Source organism: Mastacembelus armatus, chromosome 12, assembly GCF_900324485.2.
Source record: "Mastacembelus armatus chromosome 12, fMasArm1.2, whole genome shotgun sequence".
Classification (NCBI taxonomy): Eukaryota; Metazoa; Chordata; class Actinopteri; order Synbranchiformes; family Mastacembelidae; genus Mastacembelus; species Mastacembelus armatus.
The window spans coordinates 3,501,411-3,519,314 of record NC_046644.1 but is presented as its reverse complement, the minus strand read 5'-3'; the positions used below and the strand labels follow the sequence as shown (position 1 = coordinate 3,519,314).

The window sequence follows — 17,904 nt, the reverse complement described above, 5'->3', positions numbered from 1 at the left end:
GATAAATGGCTGTGACTGGCCCAGCTGAGGCTGCACAAAAGACTTTATATGGCATGGGAGTGGGTCTGACTGGCTGGGCTTATTAACAGCTGAATGACAAACCTTAGGCTGATTGCAGAGGTATCTGCAGAGTTCACCAATGTATTGGAAAACAGTCACATCATGTTTTCTACAGTCATCCCAAAACTGAGAGGCAGAAAACTTCTTCTTCAAGACACAGGTTGCACCTGTAATATACAACAACATAATTCACTTTATTTATAAGAAAAACAATCTTATATCTTATCTTCCCCTGTTTGAAATACTAGATAAATCAGTTTCATGCATCTATTTATATAAATATGGATGGTAAATTATACATGCATATTGAAAATAATTTCTATTTACAAAGTACTGTATATTGTAGTTAATGAAAAGTACCTAATGTACTTTTAAATCTCTCTCTCTCTGAGAAGATCACTACACTCACAACACAGTGGAAGGCTAAAAATACCAAGTCACAGTTGAAGTTTTAAACAAACTTGCTTGTATGAAGTGTTGCCTAAATGGAGACAGCAGAAAGGGTAGACACAGGCCAGAGTTTTACTTGACAGCACAAGGTGTGTTCATTTAATGTGAAACAATTATTGGTGTAAACTGATATATTTAGACTTTTGAAGGCAACGTGTTACTACCTGACAACTTAGTTTGAGTTTTGCTCAGAGTTAGGATACTAGTTCTGTGTTTTTCACAATTTGTCATGCACTCATAAAAATCTGATTAAAAACTTGGTTACCTGCATGCATTGGATAAAAAAAAATGGAGGAATGAGAAATAGAACTCATTCACTGACCTGCTTGGTCAGGGGGACTCCACAAACAGAGGTGGAAACATACATTTAGCACAAACAGAACACTTTTGTCTTGCAGGCGTGTCGTGTTGTGTGTGTTGTGTGGTTCGTCTGCAGACTGGCGGCAGACTAGCTGTGGTTTGGCACACCTGGGAACCGGCTAGACTTTGAACGGTTCACTGGCTGCTGCATTCCGGTGCTGGTCGGGTACCTTTCTGTTTTGACCGGTGTTTGTTGCTATTTCCTGACTTAGCGCTCGTTGGCCTACCGGTTAGCTTAGCTAGCTAGTTAGCTTGCTAACATGGCCTCTCCCTCTCTCTCTCTTTCTTGCTCGGTGTGCCACATGTTTAGTTATTCCTCTGCCTCCTTTAGCGATAATGATACCTGTATTAAGTGTAAGGTTCTGTTAGCCTTGGAGGCGAGGATCACTGATTTGGAAGCGCGGCTCCGCACCTTCGAACAAAAGCCAGCTAGCCTAGCCCCGTTAGCTGGTGTGGAGCCACCGAGCTCAGGGTCTGTTAGCGGTCCAAGGGCAGCTCCGGAGCAGCCCGGAGAATTAGCCTGGGCGACGGTCCGACGGAAACGTACTCCTAAGCAGAAGCCCACGGCTCATCACCTGCCTGTTCACGTTTCTAATAGATTTTCCCCGCTCAGCGACACACCCGCTGAGAAACCTACTCTGATAATTGGCGATTCCATAGTCAGGAACGTGAAAATAGAGACACCAGCGACCATAGTCAAATGTTTCCTGGGGCCAGAGCGGGCGACATCGAGTCAAATCTGAAGCTGCTGGCTAAGGCTAATCGTAAATATGGGAAAATTGTTATTCACGTCGGCAGCAATGACACCCGATTACGCCAATCGGAGGTCACTAAAATTAATGTTGAGTCGGTGTGTAACTTTGCTAAATTAATGTCGGACTCCGTAGTTTTCTCTGGACCCCTCCCCAATCTGACCAGCGATGACATGTTTAGCCGCATGTCGTCGTTCCGTCGCTGGCTGTCTAGGTGGTGTCCAGCAAACGATGTGGGCTTCATAGACAATTGGGCCACTTTCTGGGGAAAACCCGGTCTGGTAGCGAGAGACGGCATCCATCCCACTTTGAATGGTGCAGCTCTCATCTCTAGGAATTTGGCCGAGTTTCTTAGCCGACCTAAAGCCTGACAATCCAGGGTGGGGACCGGGATGCAGAGACTCAGTCTAAAACGCTTCTCTGCAGTTTCCTTAGAGCCGCCGCCCCCTTCAAACCACATAGAGACTGTGTCTGCCCCTCGAACATATAAATCAAACAAATCAGAAGTTAACAGAAGAGGAGTTATTCATAAAAACTTAATAAAAATTAAGACCACTCCTCTTATTGAACAGAAAAACAGAACTGTCAAATGTGGATTATTAAATATTAGGTCTCTTTCTTCTAAATCTCTGTTAGTAAATGATTTGATAACTGATCACCAAATTGACCTACTTTATCTTACTGAAACCTGGTTACAGCAGGATGAATATGTCAGTCTGAATGAATCAACCCCCCTCAGTCATAAAAATTATCATGTTCCTCGAAGCACAGGTCGAGGTGGAGGAGTAGCTGCAATCTTCCACTCAAACTTATTATTAAACTTTCATCCTCAGAACAGTTATAACTCATTTGAGAGCCTCACTCTTAGTCTCTCACATCCAAACTGGAAAACACAAAAACCAGTTCTACTTGTCATTTTGTACCGTCCACCTGTTCCTTACTCAGAGTTTTTAACTGAATTCCCTGACTTCCTGTCTGATTTAGTGCTTAGATCAGATAAAGTCATTATAGTGGGAGATTTTAACATTCATGTAGATGTTGAAAATAACAGCCTCAGCATTGCATTTAATTCTATATTAGATTCAATTGGTTTCATTCAAAACGTTAATAAACCCACCCACTGTTTTAATCACACCCTTGATCTTGTTCTGACCCATGGCATCGAAATTGAACATCTAATAATTTTCCCCCCAAATCCTGTTTTGTCAGATCATTCTTTAATAACTTTCGAATTTAAAATGATGGATCATGCAGCGTCTGGAAGAAAATTCCACTACAGCAGATGTTTATCCGACAACGCTGTTAATAAATTTAAGAAAATGATTCCATCTTTATTTACATCTATGCCAAGTATAAACATAATGGAGGGCAGCTGCCTTAATCCCACTCCCTACCAAATTGATCATGTTGTTGACAGCGCTGTAACCTCACTGCGTGAAACGCTTGATTCTGTAGCCCCTCTGAAAAAGAAGTTAGTGAATCAGAGAAGACTAGCCCCATGGTATAATTTACATATTCGTACCTTAAAGCAGGCATCACGAAGGCTGGAAAGGAAGTGGCGTTCCACAAACTTAGAGGAAATTTTTCTAGCCTGGAAAAACAGTCTACTAACATATAAAAAAGCTCTCCGTAAAGCCAGAACTGCATACTATTCATCACTAATAGAGGAAAATAAGAACAATCCCAGGTTTCTTTTCAGCACTGTAGCCAGGCTGACAAAAAGTCACAGCTCCGTTGAGCCCAGTGTTCCCTTAGCTCTCAGCAGTGATGAATTTATGAGTTTCTTTACAAATAAAATCACAACTATTAGAGATCAAATTCAGCAGATGCTTCCTATACCTGCAATAAATGAATCTTTTACTACAGTAGCTCTTGAATCATCTGTAGGACCTCAGTTATGTTTAGACTGCTTCTCTCCTATAGATCTCTCTGAATTTACATCAGTAGTTGCTTCATCGAAATCATCAACGTGTCTCTTGGACCCCATCCCGACTAGACTGCTTAAAGGCACCCTGCCATTAATGAACTCATCTTTATTGGACTTGGTAAATTTATCTCTAGTATCAGGCTACGTACCACAGGCCTTTAAGACTGCAGTAATCAAACCTTTACTCAAAAAGCCTAGTCTTGATCCAGGTGTCTTGGCTAATTATAGACCAATATCCAACCTGCCATTTATTTCTAAAATCCTAGAAAAAGCTGTTGCTAAGCAGCTATCAGACCACTTACACAGGAATGAACTATTTGAAGATTTCCAATCAGGATTTAGAGCACATCATAGTACAGAAACAGCACTGTTGAAAGTTACCAACGATCTTCTCTTAGCCTCAGATAATGGACTTGTTTCGATACTTGTCCTCCTAGACCTTAGTGCAGCATTTGACACCATTGACCACAACATCTTATTACAGAGACTGGAGCATGTGATTGGTATCAGAGGAACAGCGTTAAAGTGGTTCCAATCCTATTTATCGGACAGATTCCAGTTTGTTCATGTCCATGATGAACCTTCCACACGAACAAAAGTTAGTTATGGAGTTCCACAAGGTTCTGTGCTAGGACCGATTCTGTTCACCCTGTACATGCTTCCTTTAGGATATATCATTAGGAAGCACTCTATTAATTACCACTGCTATGCGGATGACACTCAGTTATATCTATCTATTAAACCTGTTAACACAAACCAGTTAACCAGACTTCAAGCCTGTCTAACTGACATAAAGGCTTGGATGACCAGTAACTTTTTACTTTTAAACTCGGAGAAAACAGAAGTTATTTTATTTGGGCCTAAAAATCTCAGAAATAACTTTTCTAAAATTATAGCTACTCTAGATGGCATAGCCCTGGCCTCCAGCACTACTGTGAAAAACCTTGGAGTTATTTTTGACCAGGACATGTCCTTTAACTCACACATAAAACAAATTTCTAGAACTGCATTCTTTCACCTGCGCAACATTTCCAAAATTAGGAACATCCTGTCTCAAAATGATGCAGAAAAACTAGTCCATGCGTTTGTTTCCTCAAGGCTAGATTACTGTAACTCATTACTATCTGGATGTCCTAATATCTTAATAAAAAGCCTCCAATTAATCCAGAATGCCGCAGCCAGAGTCCTGACAGGAACTAGCAAGAGAGATCATATTTCTCCTATATTGGCTTCTCTTCATTGGCTCCCTGTAAAATATAGAATAGAATTTAAAATCCTTCTTCTCACATACAAATCCCTTCATAATCAAGCTCCTTCATACCTTAAAGACCTCATAGTACCATATTATCCCAATAGACCACTTCGCTCTCAGAGTGCAGGCCTACTTGTGGTTCCCAGAGTTCTCAAAAGCAGAATGGGAGGCAGAGCCTTTAGCTATCAAGCTCCTCTCCTGTGGAACCAGCTCCCAGCCTGGGTTCAGGAGGCAGACACTCTGTACTTTTAAGGCTAGTTATGCTGCTATAGGTATAGACTGCCTGAGGACTCTCATATCAGTGCACTAAGGTCATTTATGACCTATATAAAGATTTTATTGTTTTCCAAGGATCATTTAGATTACTGGTGATTTTAGATAAATAAAAGACAGATTTAAGACCAAAGACTTTCTTAAGAGAAGTAAAATGATTTCAAAGCTGTCTAAAAGTAAGCCAATCCACTTGAGACTTAGATTTTCTAGACTTAGTCCAGGCAGCATCCCTGTCTTTCTGCAGACTGGATAGCTGCGGGGAAAACCAGGGATTGTTCCATCTTTTCACTCTAAACTTACAAAAAGGAGCATGCTTATTTATAATAATTATAAAAGCACCATGAAAATATTTCCAAGCTAATTCCACATCATCTATGAGAGAAATCTATTTCCAGTCACAGATCATGAAGAAAAGTTTGCTCACAAAATGTTATGTGGTGGGGAAGAATTGGAGCTGGACCCAAGTGCAGGACACAGTTTTCTTTATTTAACCTGGACTCTCTCAGCTCTAACTCCACGACTTGGCGTAGACACAAAAATACAAGGCTTCATGACTCGGTGTCCAAACAAACACATTGACTCCGCCACTCGGCATAAAGACAAAAATATATTAACTCCGCCACTCGGCATACAAGCAACCTAGGAAACATGAAAAAACATTAATTCTCCACCGAGGAACAAAGGAAACCGGGACGTATTTATACACTGGCAACCAAGGCTAATCAAACTTAGGTCAAACTAATCCAGATAATAAAACATAAAGCTACTCATACCAAAACCAGGTGATATAGGAAAGATATAGGAGAGTTTAATCTCTTTCTGCTCAAGGGATATAAGTGAGAGGAAAACCATTCATATGGACAAAAAAGATGAATTAAATCTGATAAAATCATGGGATAAATTGTGAAAACAAACAATCCTATTTGTGGAGCTCTTTGAAGCACTAAATAAGTTAAAATCCCAGTTTGTGCCTTTAAAAGGAAATAAAAAATGAGGCACATTTTGTAACTCACAACGGTGTGAACACAATACAGTCAGTAACAGCAAGAGAGGTGTTAAAAAGAACATGCTGACCCTCCAATCAGGTGATAAAGTTCTGAGATGGAAATTTTAAAAAACCAGCCCAGCTTTAATTGAACAACATATCATTAAACTCAAATTCCGGAGGCAACCAAGAATTCACAGTTCAGATCATCCAGCCCTATGACAAATCTGAGCCAATGCGGTTGGCGTCAGATCAGACCGTAAAATGAACCAATCTTAGACCACGTGACATTGTATGTCAATAGTATGAAATTCTCTTTATTCTACTGCAAATAACCAGAACACAATGTTTGCCAATGTTATCTTGTTGTATAGGTTCATAGACTTTTAGATCAGTCACCTTTAAGCCCCTTTGAAAGAACTCTTCAACTCCAACATTAAAAAAATAATGTTCACCGTGAGCTGACTTAACCTTTGTTAAATCAACAGTTATAATCCAGGCTAACCAGCTACAGTTTAATAGACATAATGTACAAAACGTAGGTGAAAATAATGTGTTATTATTAATAATAATAATAATAAGTGTATTTAGAGACTGCATATATTTGTAGTACCAAATGTGCAACTACCAGGATGAATCCCTGGTCATCATTCAAAAAAAATTTGCAATAGTTTGAGAATGTGTGCACTTAAATGAGAGCCTCACATTCCACTCAAACCACTCCTACTTTGAATGAATATTGATAAACATATTATTCCTGTGGAGAAAGGCTGTAATGTTACAAATTAAAACAAAATTTGGGAACTTGATGTGCTTCCAGACTCTGCTTTCTCTAGAAGAGCTAGCACTATGTGAACAGGCTAAATGTGACAAATGTGTACAAAGTTTCAGCATACAGGTGACTAACCTCACCGTATGACAGCCTATCAGGATATTAGTCTTTACCCATGAACGTTGACAGTAGTTGAAACAAATGCAAAAACCAAGAGCTCCTCATCAGGATAGCCGATTACAAATTGTTGCTTTTCCAAAACCATTTAGTAACAAGAACATTACATTTTAGCTCATTCTAAATCAGCCCAGTGTGATTGTGAGGTGTGGGTGAGGGATGAGGAGAGGTGTAGGACCTAGGCGCTGGACACACACACAGTTCTTTATTTCACCTGGCGTCACCAGGGCTTAGGCACATGCAGGTTAACTTGGCGGGCAGGTAACAAACATAACTCAACTAAATGAAAGTAATTCAATCCTCCAGTGAGGGACAAAAGAAGTTAGGAGGTATAAATACATGAAACACAAAAGACTAATTAAACACAGGTGAAAACTATCTAACTGATGAACATAAAGCTACCTCCAACTAAATCAGACATCCAGGAAATACAAACACCAAAATAAATGTCCAAACCGGAAACAGAACATCCACTTCAGTTTTAGTTATTTTTATGGCCATCTTCAAATTTAGAATAAACTGAAAAAGGCAAAAGTCACAGAGGATGATTTGTGATTTTAAAGAGGTCTTTGTGTGTGCACCTCCATCAAATACTAACACAGTTTTTATGTTTTCTTTAGTATCAAAGTAGTCTGGTGACAGTTATACACTTGTGGGTACATTGCAAAAGGACCTGTTCATATCTCATTTGGCATACTTTTAATGTGTCAATTTGCCAAAATATAAATACATCTAGACTAAAAAAATAGGGCCCACGTTATCAAAATTTTTATTTGAGGAGGTGCCTTCAGTGTCGGACCTCAAAAGACCCTGTCCTTAATAGTTGTTTATAACAGGTTTAGATTTTATCTGACACAACTAAAGAAATTCAGTCAATACAAACGCATGAAGATTAAGATTGAGATTAGGATTATCAAGAAATATTTTGCAACCTACCCAGCTGTATGGTTCCTCCTATACCGATGAGGGAAGCAGCACTGTGATAAAGAGGCAGAGGAATGTACACTACATCATCTTCATTCGCCCCAAATGCCCAAAAACCTGCAGCTGCCTTTAAACTCTGAAGGTGAGTGATCACTGCAGCCTTGGGGAGCCCTGTGAAAATTAAGACATTACATGGCATAACATGAAATTGTAAAAAATACATTTGATTTGCTTGCATTAAATTTACATTGGGATTACATAGTATAGGCTCCAGCAGATCCCCGTGACCCTGGCTTTCAGGAAAAAGCGGGTATAGAAGATGGATGGATGGGTGGATGGAGTACATAGTAAATCCTACTGCCATGACAGTGCAGTTGCAATTGTGTTATTGTAAATGTAACCAATTCCACTGAAACATCAATGTTCACTCTCTCAGTTTTCTGTCACTTGCCCTTTATGTTGCCTCAACTTTAAATACATTCTTTTTGTTTTAAAGCCATTTTTCCTGTCACCATGATGTGTGTGTGAGGTAGACAGTAAACACAGCATTAGCTGAAGTCATACATTTTCTGTTCTGACACACAATTACATCCACTTACCTAAACAGATACAAATCTTAAGTGTGTCTAACCAGTTTTCACATTAAAGGCATACGTCTTGCTTCTGAAGGGTGCAGACGCTTTTCTGCTTGCTCCTGCTTCTGCCAGCTTTATTTTGCTTTTAATCCTTTTTATTTCATTTATTTTTACCCAATGATTTTATGATACACTTTTTTACCCCTTTTTTAACTGCATTTGGAATTTTAGTGAGGATTTTATTTTTCTTTTTAACACTTAATCTGACCTATTGAGGGACTACAGCCATGGATTGTTTTCAACACGAATATTTCAACACGTCTGGAAAAGAAAACACATTGTGCCAAAACTGCAGGATATATCTTCAGGAAATCAACGTGTTACAAATGAAGATTCTTGCTCTGGAATCTGAAAGAGGACTTCACGACACGCTTCTGTTCAGACCCAGTGGTAAGAAGCCAAAACCTGCTATCAATAATAAGTGCTATGGTGACCAAAACGCTACTCTGAACCTGGACGATACAGTGTCTTTCTCAAAACTTTCAAAAGTGGGAATTGATCAAAATCAAGCCACCTGGCATAAACTCGGTACCAAGCCAAAGCGTCACAGAATTAGAAAGAAGAATCATACAAAGAATCTGTGACAAATGTGAAGGACAGAGATATCCTTCTGCTTGGAGATGGTGCTATCAGTGACATAAACAACAGCAGAATTATTACATGCAGCTACCCAAGTGCCATGTTCACTGATATAATAGCAGTCCTCCCCCAGGTCATATCAAAACACCAAGGTGTCAAACAGCTGATCCTGCATGTGGGTGAATGGACACCAGAAAGGGAGAATCAGAGGTTTTAAAAGAGGACTTCTCTGAATTATTAGAGAAACTTGACAAACTGAAAATCCAGTCATTTGTCAGTGGACCTCTACCAAACATCGACAGGAGGATTAATAAATTCAGTCGTGTGCTTGTATTGAACACATGGCTGTCCAAGGCCTGTGAGATAAGACGAGTGCACTTCATTGATAACTTCAACCTGTTTTGGGAATGCGACGACCTATTCAAGAGAAAGGGCCCATATCTGAGCAGGAGTGGAGTGAGACAGCTAACGCATAACCTCCTCCACTCTCTGAGGCACCACACTGGGTCTGGATGGCCGTCTGAACAGCCAAAGGCTCCTCTGAGAGAAGAGAGTAGTGAAGTAAACACTCACACCAGACCAGCAACGGACCCCTCATCAGCCAAGGATCCCCCCTCAACAGCACCTTCAATTGTGCCCCCTCCACTGCCCTGGGCCCCTCCCCAGGTGCATCCACATCCTTTGCAGACTCATCATTGACCATCCCATCTCCGGCTTCACCAATGGGATTTCCAAATCATTTAGAAACCTTGGTGAAATCAGGAATTAAAATGGTGCCTCTTACCCCTAACCTGGCAAGGTCACGGGTATTATCATCAACGCCAGTGAATTCATCCCCCCAGCAAACACCACCTTCCCTGCCACCCAGGAGCATGACCTCTGTCCCTCAATCAATTAAAACTCCACCATCTTGACCACCTCGGCCAACACCTACACCTGTCCTTCCTCAGACTCCCCCCACCTGCTCCCGGACCAAAGATCCTGACTAGCATCAATCCTGCTATCAGCAACTAGGACACCCAGGGCCTCTGCTGTTCTAGGACTTATAGCCATAATAAACCACTTATCAACCTGAGGCCCAGGGGGAGAACACTCTCCCCTAGTGCTATAGCTCCAGTCAAAAGACGTAGAGTGGCTAAAAGAGTGACAGACTGTCCAATCAGAGAAATCTGATTCAAATCCCTTGCAGACAGATAGTTTCAGATCCTACTCAAACTAATTTGAAACTTGCAGTGCTCAGTGTCAGATCTTTATGTAACAAATCATTTTTAATCAATAATTTTATCTCCTCTTACAATCTTGATTTTATGTTTTTAACAGAAACATGGTTAGATAGCAGGACAGCAAATGCAGTTCTTATTGAATCCACCCCACCTAATTTTACATTTCTATCAGAAACACGAGAAAACAAAAAGGGTGGTGGCGTCTGTGCCTTTTTTAGGGATAATGTGGTTACCTACAGGCTGTCATTTGGAGAGTTCTTATCATTTCAGTATGTATCTTTTAAAATGGAGTAAAATTATCTCCCTTTGTACTTTTTATTATTATTTACAAACCTCCCCAATGCTGTCAAAATTTTATTGATGAATTTACTGAGATGCTTTCAGTTGTCTTCACAGAGTTTGACTGTTTGGTTATTACAGGTGATTTTAATGTTCACATGGATAAGGCCTGTGACAGATATGCTAAAGAACTTTCTGCCGTCCTTGAAACGTATGGCCTTAGGCAGCACGTTAGGGAGCTGACCCATACCAGAGGTCACACTCTGGACCTTGTCATTACTAAGGGTGTTAATGCTTCTAATATCACTGTGATTGATGTTGCTTTGTCTGATCATTTTTGTGTCTTTTTTGATTTGCCCATAATTCCCAAAGATGCAACTGGACCTACACTTGTTCAGAAAAGACACATAAATGATAACACCAGGAAACTGTTTATGGAGATGATTAGGTTTGAAAATATCACTTTCTCTCATGTTGAAGATTTGTTGAATTCATATACTTCAAGTGTTCTAAATGTCATAGATGTGATTGCTCCTGTTAAGGATAAATTAATCAGGAACAGGCAAAAGCCACCGTGGAGAAATGATGACTCGGTCAGGGCACAGAAAAGGGAGTGCCGGAAGGCCGAACGAAGATGGTGTAAATCAAAGCTCCAGGTTCATTATGACATTTATAAGCAGAAGTTGTGTGTGTTCAATGAAACTCTAAGTAGAAAAAGAGAAATGTATTCTTCTGAAATCATCAACAACAGTAGTAACAACTCACGTGTCCTGTTTGCACAACTCACTAAATTAGTTAGTAACTCATTACAGTCTGGAACATTTCCAAGGGCCTTGAAAATTGCTGTCATCAAGCCTCTCCTGAAGAAGAGCAGTCTTGATGCCATGGTACTGAACAACTACTGGCCCATATCAAACCTGCCGTTTTTAGGCAAAATCTTTGAAAAAGTTGTTTACCAACAACTTACTAACTTTCTCATGCTAAACAACTGCTTTGATGATTTTCAGTCAGGTTTTAGGCCCCATCACAGCACTGACACTGCCCTCATCAAGGTGAGCGTCTGAACACCGACGCTGGCAGAGTCTCTGTCTTAGTACTGCTGGATCTAAGTGCTGCTTTTGACACAGTGGACCATATGATCCTGTTACAAAGGTTAGAGGACTGGCTAGGCATCTCTGGTACTGCCCTTAAATGGTTTAAGTCCTATCTTGAAGACAGGAAGTATTTCATTGAAGTTAGTAACTGTGTCTCAGACGAAATGGTGTTGACATGTGGGGTCCCCCAAGGGTCCATCTTGGGACCCCTTTTGTTCAATCTTTAGATGTTTCCTTTAGGCCAGTTAATACGCAGCAATAATGTGCCCTAGCATAACTATGCAGATGACACTCAGATTTACATTTCACTCACAGCTGGTGAATATGGACCAGTCGATTCACTGTGCCACTGTATTGAACAGATCACTCTATGGATGCAAAACATGTCTCTCCAAATAAACAGTGACAAGACTGAAATAATCATCTTTGGTCCTCAGAAACAAAGAGAAAGTGTCAGCAGTCACCTCGGGTCTCTTTCTCTAAAATTTAAAAATCAAGTTAGAAATCTAGGGGTAATCATGGACTCAGACTTGAATTTTAACAGCCACATTAAATCGATAACATCGATACAGTACATTCAGAACGCTGCTGCTCGGGTCCTGACTAGAGCCAGGAAGTACAACCACATTACTCCTGTTCTCAGATCTCTGCACTGGCTTCCTGTCTCTCAGAGAATAGACTTCAAAACAGGACTGCTTGTGTATAGGTCTCTTCATGGCTCAGCACCACATTACATCTCTGACACGCTGATGCCATATGAACCATCTCGAACTCTGAGAACATCAGGGACAGGCCTTCTGGCCTCAGGACTAAACAGGGAGAAGCAGCGTTTCAGTTCTATGCAGCTAAAACCTGGAATAGTCTTCCTAATGATGTTAGACAAGCCTCATCTCTGGCAATGTTTAAGTCCAAGCTAAAAACATTTCTTTTTAGTGTGGCATATGACATATGACCTGACTAGACCTGACAGTGTTTTATCCAAACCGATCTATCTGCACTCAGTTTCCTCTAATATTAATTTTTAATTAATGTTAACTTTTTATTATTATTATTATTATCATTCCTGCTTATGTATTTTTAACCTGTCTTTTACTTCTGTAAAGCACTTTGAATTACTCTGTATATGAATTGTGCTATATAAATAAACTTGCCTTGCCTTGCCTTAAAGTCAGACATCAACCAAAACTGTGACCTAACTTATTTAAACTAAACATTAACCCTAAAATGGACCCTTTAATTGTGACTAATGCGGTTTTTGATAAAGGTATGGATACTCACACTGAGTTTAGCTATAAGTAATTGTGCCAAAGTTTTACACAGCACAAAATGTCATAGGGCATTGGGGAATGGTGAAAACACTCAACTAAATGGCGTGTTGTGGGTGTGCAGAAATATGTTAACTGTAAAAGAGCAATTATGGCAAGGAAGCATGAGAAATTAGCTAGCAGGTGGCAATAGATATGGGAACACTAGGGATGCATGGTCAGTCCTTTGTCAGCATGCCATTCAGAATGGAACCAATGGGGATTTAAGAGAGATTTAGGAAAGTATGTAATATTTATTTAACAGAGTAAATGTGGCTTTTACTTTTGGCTTTCAGCATGTTTGCAGACTGGACATTTCAGGGTTTTTTTATAAGTTTTTATATTTTGATGGTATTTGACTATTTTATATCATTTTTTTATAAGTAGCTTCAGAAAGCATTCATACTGCTTACATTTTCTTGACTTCACTGTTTTCTATATTTAATTTTAAATGAATATAATTTTACATTTTCCCACCAATTGACACTTAATAGGTTATAATGACATTGTGTACATGTTTTAAATATGCTTTAAAATGTCCTAAAAATCAAAAATTAATATCTCTAATTGGTTACCCAGCTATTAGTTAAAATGAACAAATCAGCTAATAATATGACACATTATACATTGCAAGTATAATATACATGAGGAGGATTTTTGTTTAAAGACACACTACATCTCTATTATTAGTATGAACTAATGGAACCGTAACATGAGCACTATGATTTATAACTGTGCGCCACAGTAGAAAACAACAAACTCACCAGTTGTCCCAGAGGTGAAGATGTAGAGAGTGGGGGACTTAAGGGATGTGGTGGCATGTAATGCTGGTGGTACAGGTTGGTCACAGGCAGCATCAATCTTGTCCAATAGAGTGTGCACCTGTACATTCTCACTCTGGCTCTTCATGGTCCACACTTGAATGTTGTTCTCCAGCAGGGTAGGTAGGATGATGTCCAGGCTTTCCACTAAATCTTGAAAATTGGGACAACAAAACTGTATTTCATGAAAACAATGTTATATTATAATAATAATATTTAGCTAGTTCCTTCCTACTAAAGTCTACATCCTTAAGAGTTAGGGTTACACAGTCAATGTAAGTCAATGTAATGAGCTTTGAAGTGATGGAAGCCTCACTGTGTATAAAATATTTTTGGATTGTGTCTTGTGTCTTTATGCAAATACATTACGCAACACATAGTAATGTTTTATTCAACACATAATTAACAAACCATAGTCAGTACAAAACAGCTGTGTAACACTACTTTGTTGGTCAGTATCGTGAATCATGTTGCAGTAGCACTGTGAGGCAATCTTTCAGGGTTAATTATTACCCACGTAAACTGGTATGTGTACATCTATAAATTTTACTGTATCAACAGCTAAAAAAAACAAAAAACAGACTGTTCCTGCTATTCCATGAATCCTGTTGCACTGGGGTTTTAGTGATGGCAGTCTCTCTAAGCCAGAAAGTTGTGTTTGTCTTGCTGAGCAGTGATCTGTCATGTGTTCACATGGCTGCAGCATGGTGAATCCTATTAACTGTAGAAACAGGACTCTTGAAGTAAATCATGGAAGCTAAGGAGCAGGAGTTATTGAGCATGAGATTGTGGCATTATAACAAGTCAAGGAGTGTACTGCATCTTTAGACTACAGCGTTTGCTAAATCATGGATGAACTGTGATTAACCACATCTTTTAGAAAGCTGAGTTACATTTCACTTGCCTACAGACAGGCCAGACCTGTTGAATCATGAAATTATTTAAATAGAACCTGTCTGACAAAGTGAAGCACGCTATGACGCCTAAAAAAGCAACACATTATGCCATGATATGAAGAAATTCAAGAAAAGATGAGAAACAAAGTAAATGACATGTATCAGCCTGGAAGGTTGTTACAAAGCCATTTCTAAGGCATTGGGACTCCAGTGAACCATGGCGAGAGCCATTGTCCACAAATGGAGAAAACTTGGAACAACGGTGAACCTTCCCAGGAATCGCTGGCCAACCAAAATTCCCTCAAAGGCACAATGACAACTCACCCAGGAGCTCATAAAAGAACCCAGAACAACATCTAAAGAACTGCAGGTCTCACTTGCCTCAGTTGAGGCCAGTGAGCAGAGCCTGTGCAGAAATGGCATCCATTGGAGAATTCCAAGGAGAAAGCCACTGCTGACCAAAAAGAACACAAAGGCTCATCCCATGTTTGCCAAGAAACATCTTCATTATCTCCAAGACTTATGGATATTTGAAACACCATGTTTATAACAATTCAAAGTTTTTTATACTATTCTTCCTCTTGACTAAATTTCTGACTATGACTATGTGTCCTATGCAATTACACAATATAATGAAATGATCAATCCTCTCAGCGATGCCAGTGAATATGTGCCATCCCATAAACCAATAATATGGTATATTATTACATATTATTACACACATTTAATGAGAACTGAAATGCACATATGTTTTATTTTCATTTAAGTAAATTTTAAAATGCTGAAAATTGAATTATGAGAAAGTACCTAAATATTATTACTAGTTTAAAGTTTAAGATCTGAGTAGGCCTACTTATTCCACCACTGGAAAAGGAAATAACGCTTGTGAATAACCAGAGAAAAGCTTTACCTGCACCAACAATTAGAGTTTTGGCACCACAGCAACTGAAGCAGTGTAACAGAGACTTGGACTTGATGCTTGTGTTGAGGAAAGCAACTGAGCAGCCGATCTTCGCCAACCCGAACCACACGCACAAGAAGTCGGGCTCGTTACTCATGAGCAGGGCAACGCATTCTCCTTTCCTCAAGTTCACACTCTCGAGGAACACAGCTGCGAGTCTGTTGCTGCGCCGCTCCACATCACTGTAGGTGTGGACGCTCCCGTCGCAAATCACAAAAGGTTTGTTGGGGATACGTTGCGCCTGCTGGATGAACCTGTCCAGGACCGTACACACGTTGGATGTCAGCTTGAACAGCTCTAGTTTCAGGCCGTATCTGATCACTTTCAGCAGAAAGACGAGGTCTTTCCAAAAGTATGGAAAACAGTGTTTCATCAAAAGGTAAACGGAGATCATACCCGCAGTCAGAGCGGAGAGCCACCCCACAGTTAGAGCCATGTCTGCGAGTGTGAGACTGTGAGAGGTCACGGTGCTAGAGTCAGCTGGTAGGAGGGGAAAGGATCGCTCTGTACATATATATACTGCTACATGATTCAAGTGAGAAACACGAAACGTCTGTGTGATGTAAGCCTCGGCTACTTCAGAAACTTATGATACACTATATAAGAATGAAACATCAGAAAGCCGCCTTCAAAATAAAAGAGGACAACATGATATTTGAAGAGATCAGTAACTGGAGCACTGGCCTGAATTACCCTAGTGAAGTCTTTTAGTATTAACCGTGAAGCATAGGTCTCTCCCCGGACACGTGTAAGATGTCAGTACATTATTCACTAATAAGGCTCTGGACACAATTGCAAGGATTATGGGACAACCCTATCTTTGACTGACACTTATGACTTTCCAACAAGAAATTTTGAACCAGACCTGATCACTTTGGCCCCTTTTAATTTCAGGCAAATGCAGGTAGGAAAATTGTAACTGCTGTGTGTTATATCATGTTATAATAGCCAGACTAATTTCAAACTTTACATTGTGAAGATACTGACACAAACAGCCAGGAGCAGCTCCGGTTCCACACGACACTGATTTGAGGTACCACAAAGTATTGTCCTCCAGCAGTAAGTCACTATTTTTTTATTTAGCCTAATCTTGCCTCACAGTGAGAAAAACAATACAAACGCATACCCACATGCACACTGCTTTAAACATTCTATAAAAAATATTTTATTTTATGAAGGCTAAACTCACTACACTTCCTGTAGGACTGATATCTTGAGGTAACTTGACAAACATGAACACGTGACAACTGTTGTGAAAATGAGCGGGAGGGCGTGCCTAGTCGGGGCTATGGAGCCAAGACAGTGACAGTTTAACTTTGGCCTTGAAAAATAACACTTGGCACTAAAAACAAAATTGGAACCGAAAAATACAACATTGTCATTGAAGTATTGATATAGTGAAAAAAAACTTGGGCACTGAAAAAAAGTACAATTTAAGTTTTTATTGGTGTAATTGTTTTCAAAGCCAAATGGCTGCAATACCTAAAATAATGGTTTTCAACCTGAATACCTTTTGAAAACTGCATTTACATTTAAATGTAAAGCTCCAGCCTTGTCTGGAACTACACTGACAGTGTCTTTAAGTCCCTATACAGCAAAATTGGCACTGTTAAACTCTGAGTGTTAATTTAACACTAAAAAGTAGGGGTGGGATTATGTATACACGTACACATGTACATGCTATACAGTAATTGTTGCTGGACTGGGCCTGAACTGTTGCCCAATATGTTGTTATAAGAAGATATATGCCTTATTTTATATATGTTCATGTTAAAATATGGTTTTCCCATTATTAACACTCATGTACTGTTCAGGATGTTTTCATCCACCAAGGGTCATTTTTCACTCTTAATTTGGCCATAACTTTCACTGTATTTCAGCGAATGGAATGATTTTTCGTGACAAACCTTAATTTGAAATAACTTTTGGATATATGATTTAGAAATTTTCCATAGATCAATAATACACTGTGGGCAAATTCATTCGCCTTTTATGTTCGGGATGAAAACATCCACTAAAATAAACTGCTGTAAAAATATATCAGATAAATATTTTTTTTTACTTTTTTTGCTTTATGCTCTGTAAATCTTAACTTCAGTTCTGATCAGAACTACTAAACTACTCAGGAAGCTGAGAGTGGTTGATCTGTTCAGTGAACATCACAGTGAAGGAGCAACTAT

General features: G+C 39.6%; 1 protein-coding gene across 1 annotated transcript in view; it reads right to left on the bottom strand.

Moving 5' to 3' along the window:
- Positions 1-16,254, bottom strand: part of slc27a6 (solute carrier family 27 member 6) — a 40,421-nt gene extending 24,167 nt beyond the window's left edge. The window contains exons 1-4 of the mRNA XM_026297387.1: positions 15,674-16,254; positions 13,811-14,020; positions 7,945-8,103; positions 103-227 (exon numbers count right to left, since the gene is read on the bottom strand). Coding sequence (XP_026153172.1) covers positions 103-227; positions 7,945-8,103; positions 13,811-14,020; positions 15,674-16,160 — 981 coding nt within the window. The 5' untranslated portion in view covers positions 16,161-16,254. The remainder of the gene's footprint in view (positions 1-102; positions 228-7,944; positions 8,104-13,810; positions 14,021-15,673) is intronic.
- Positions 16,255-17,904: the final 1,650 nt, after the last annotated feature.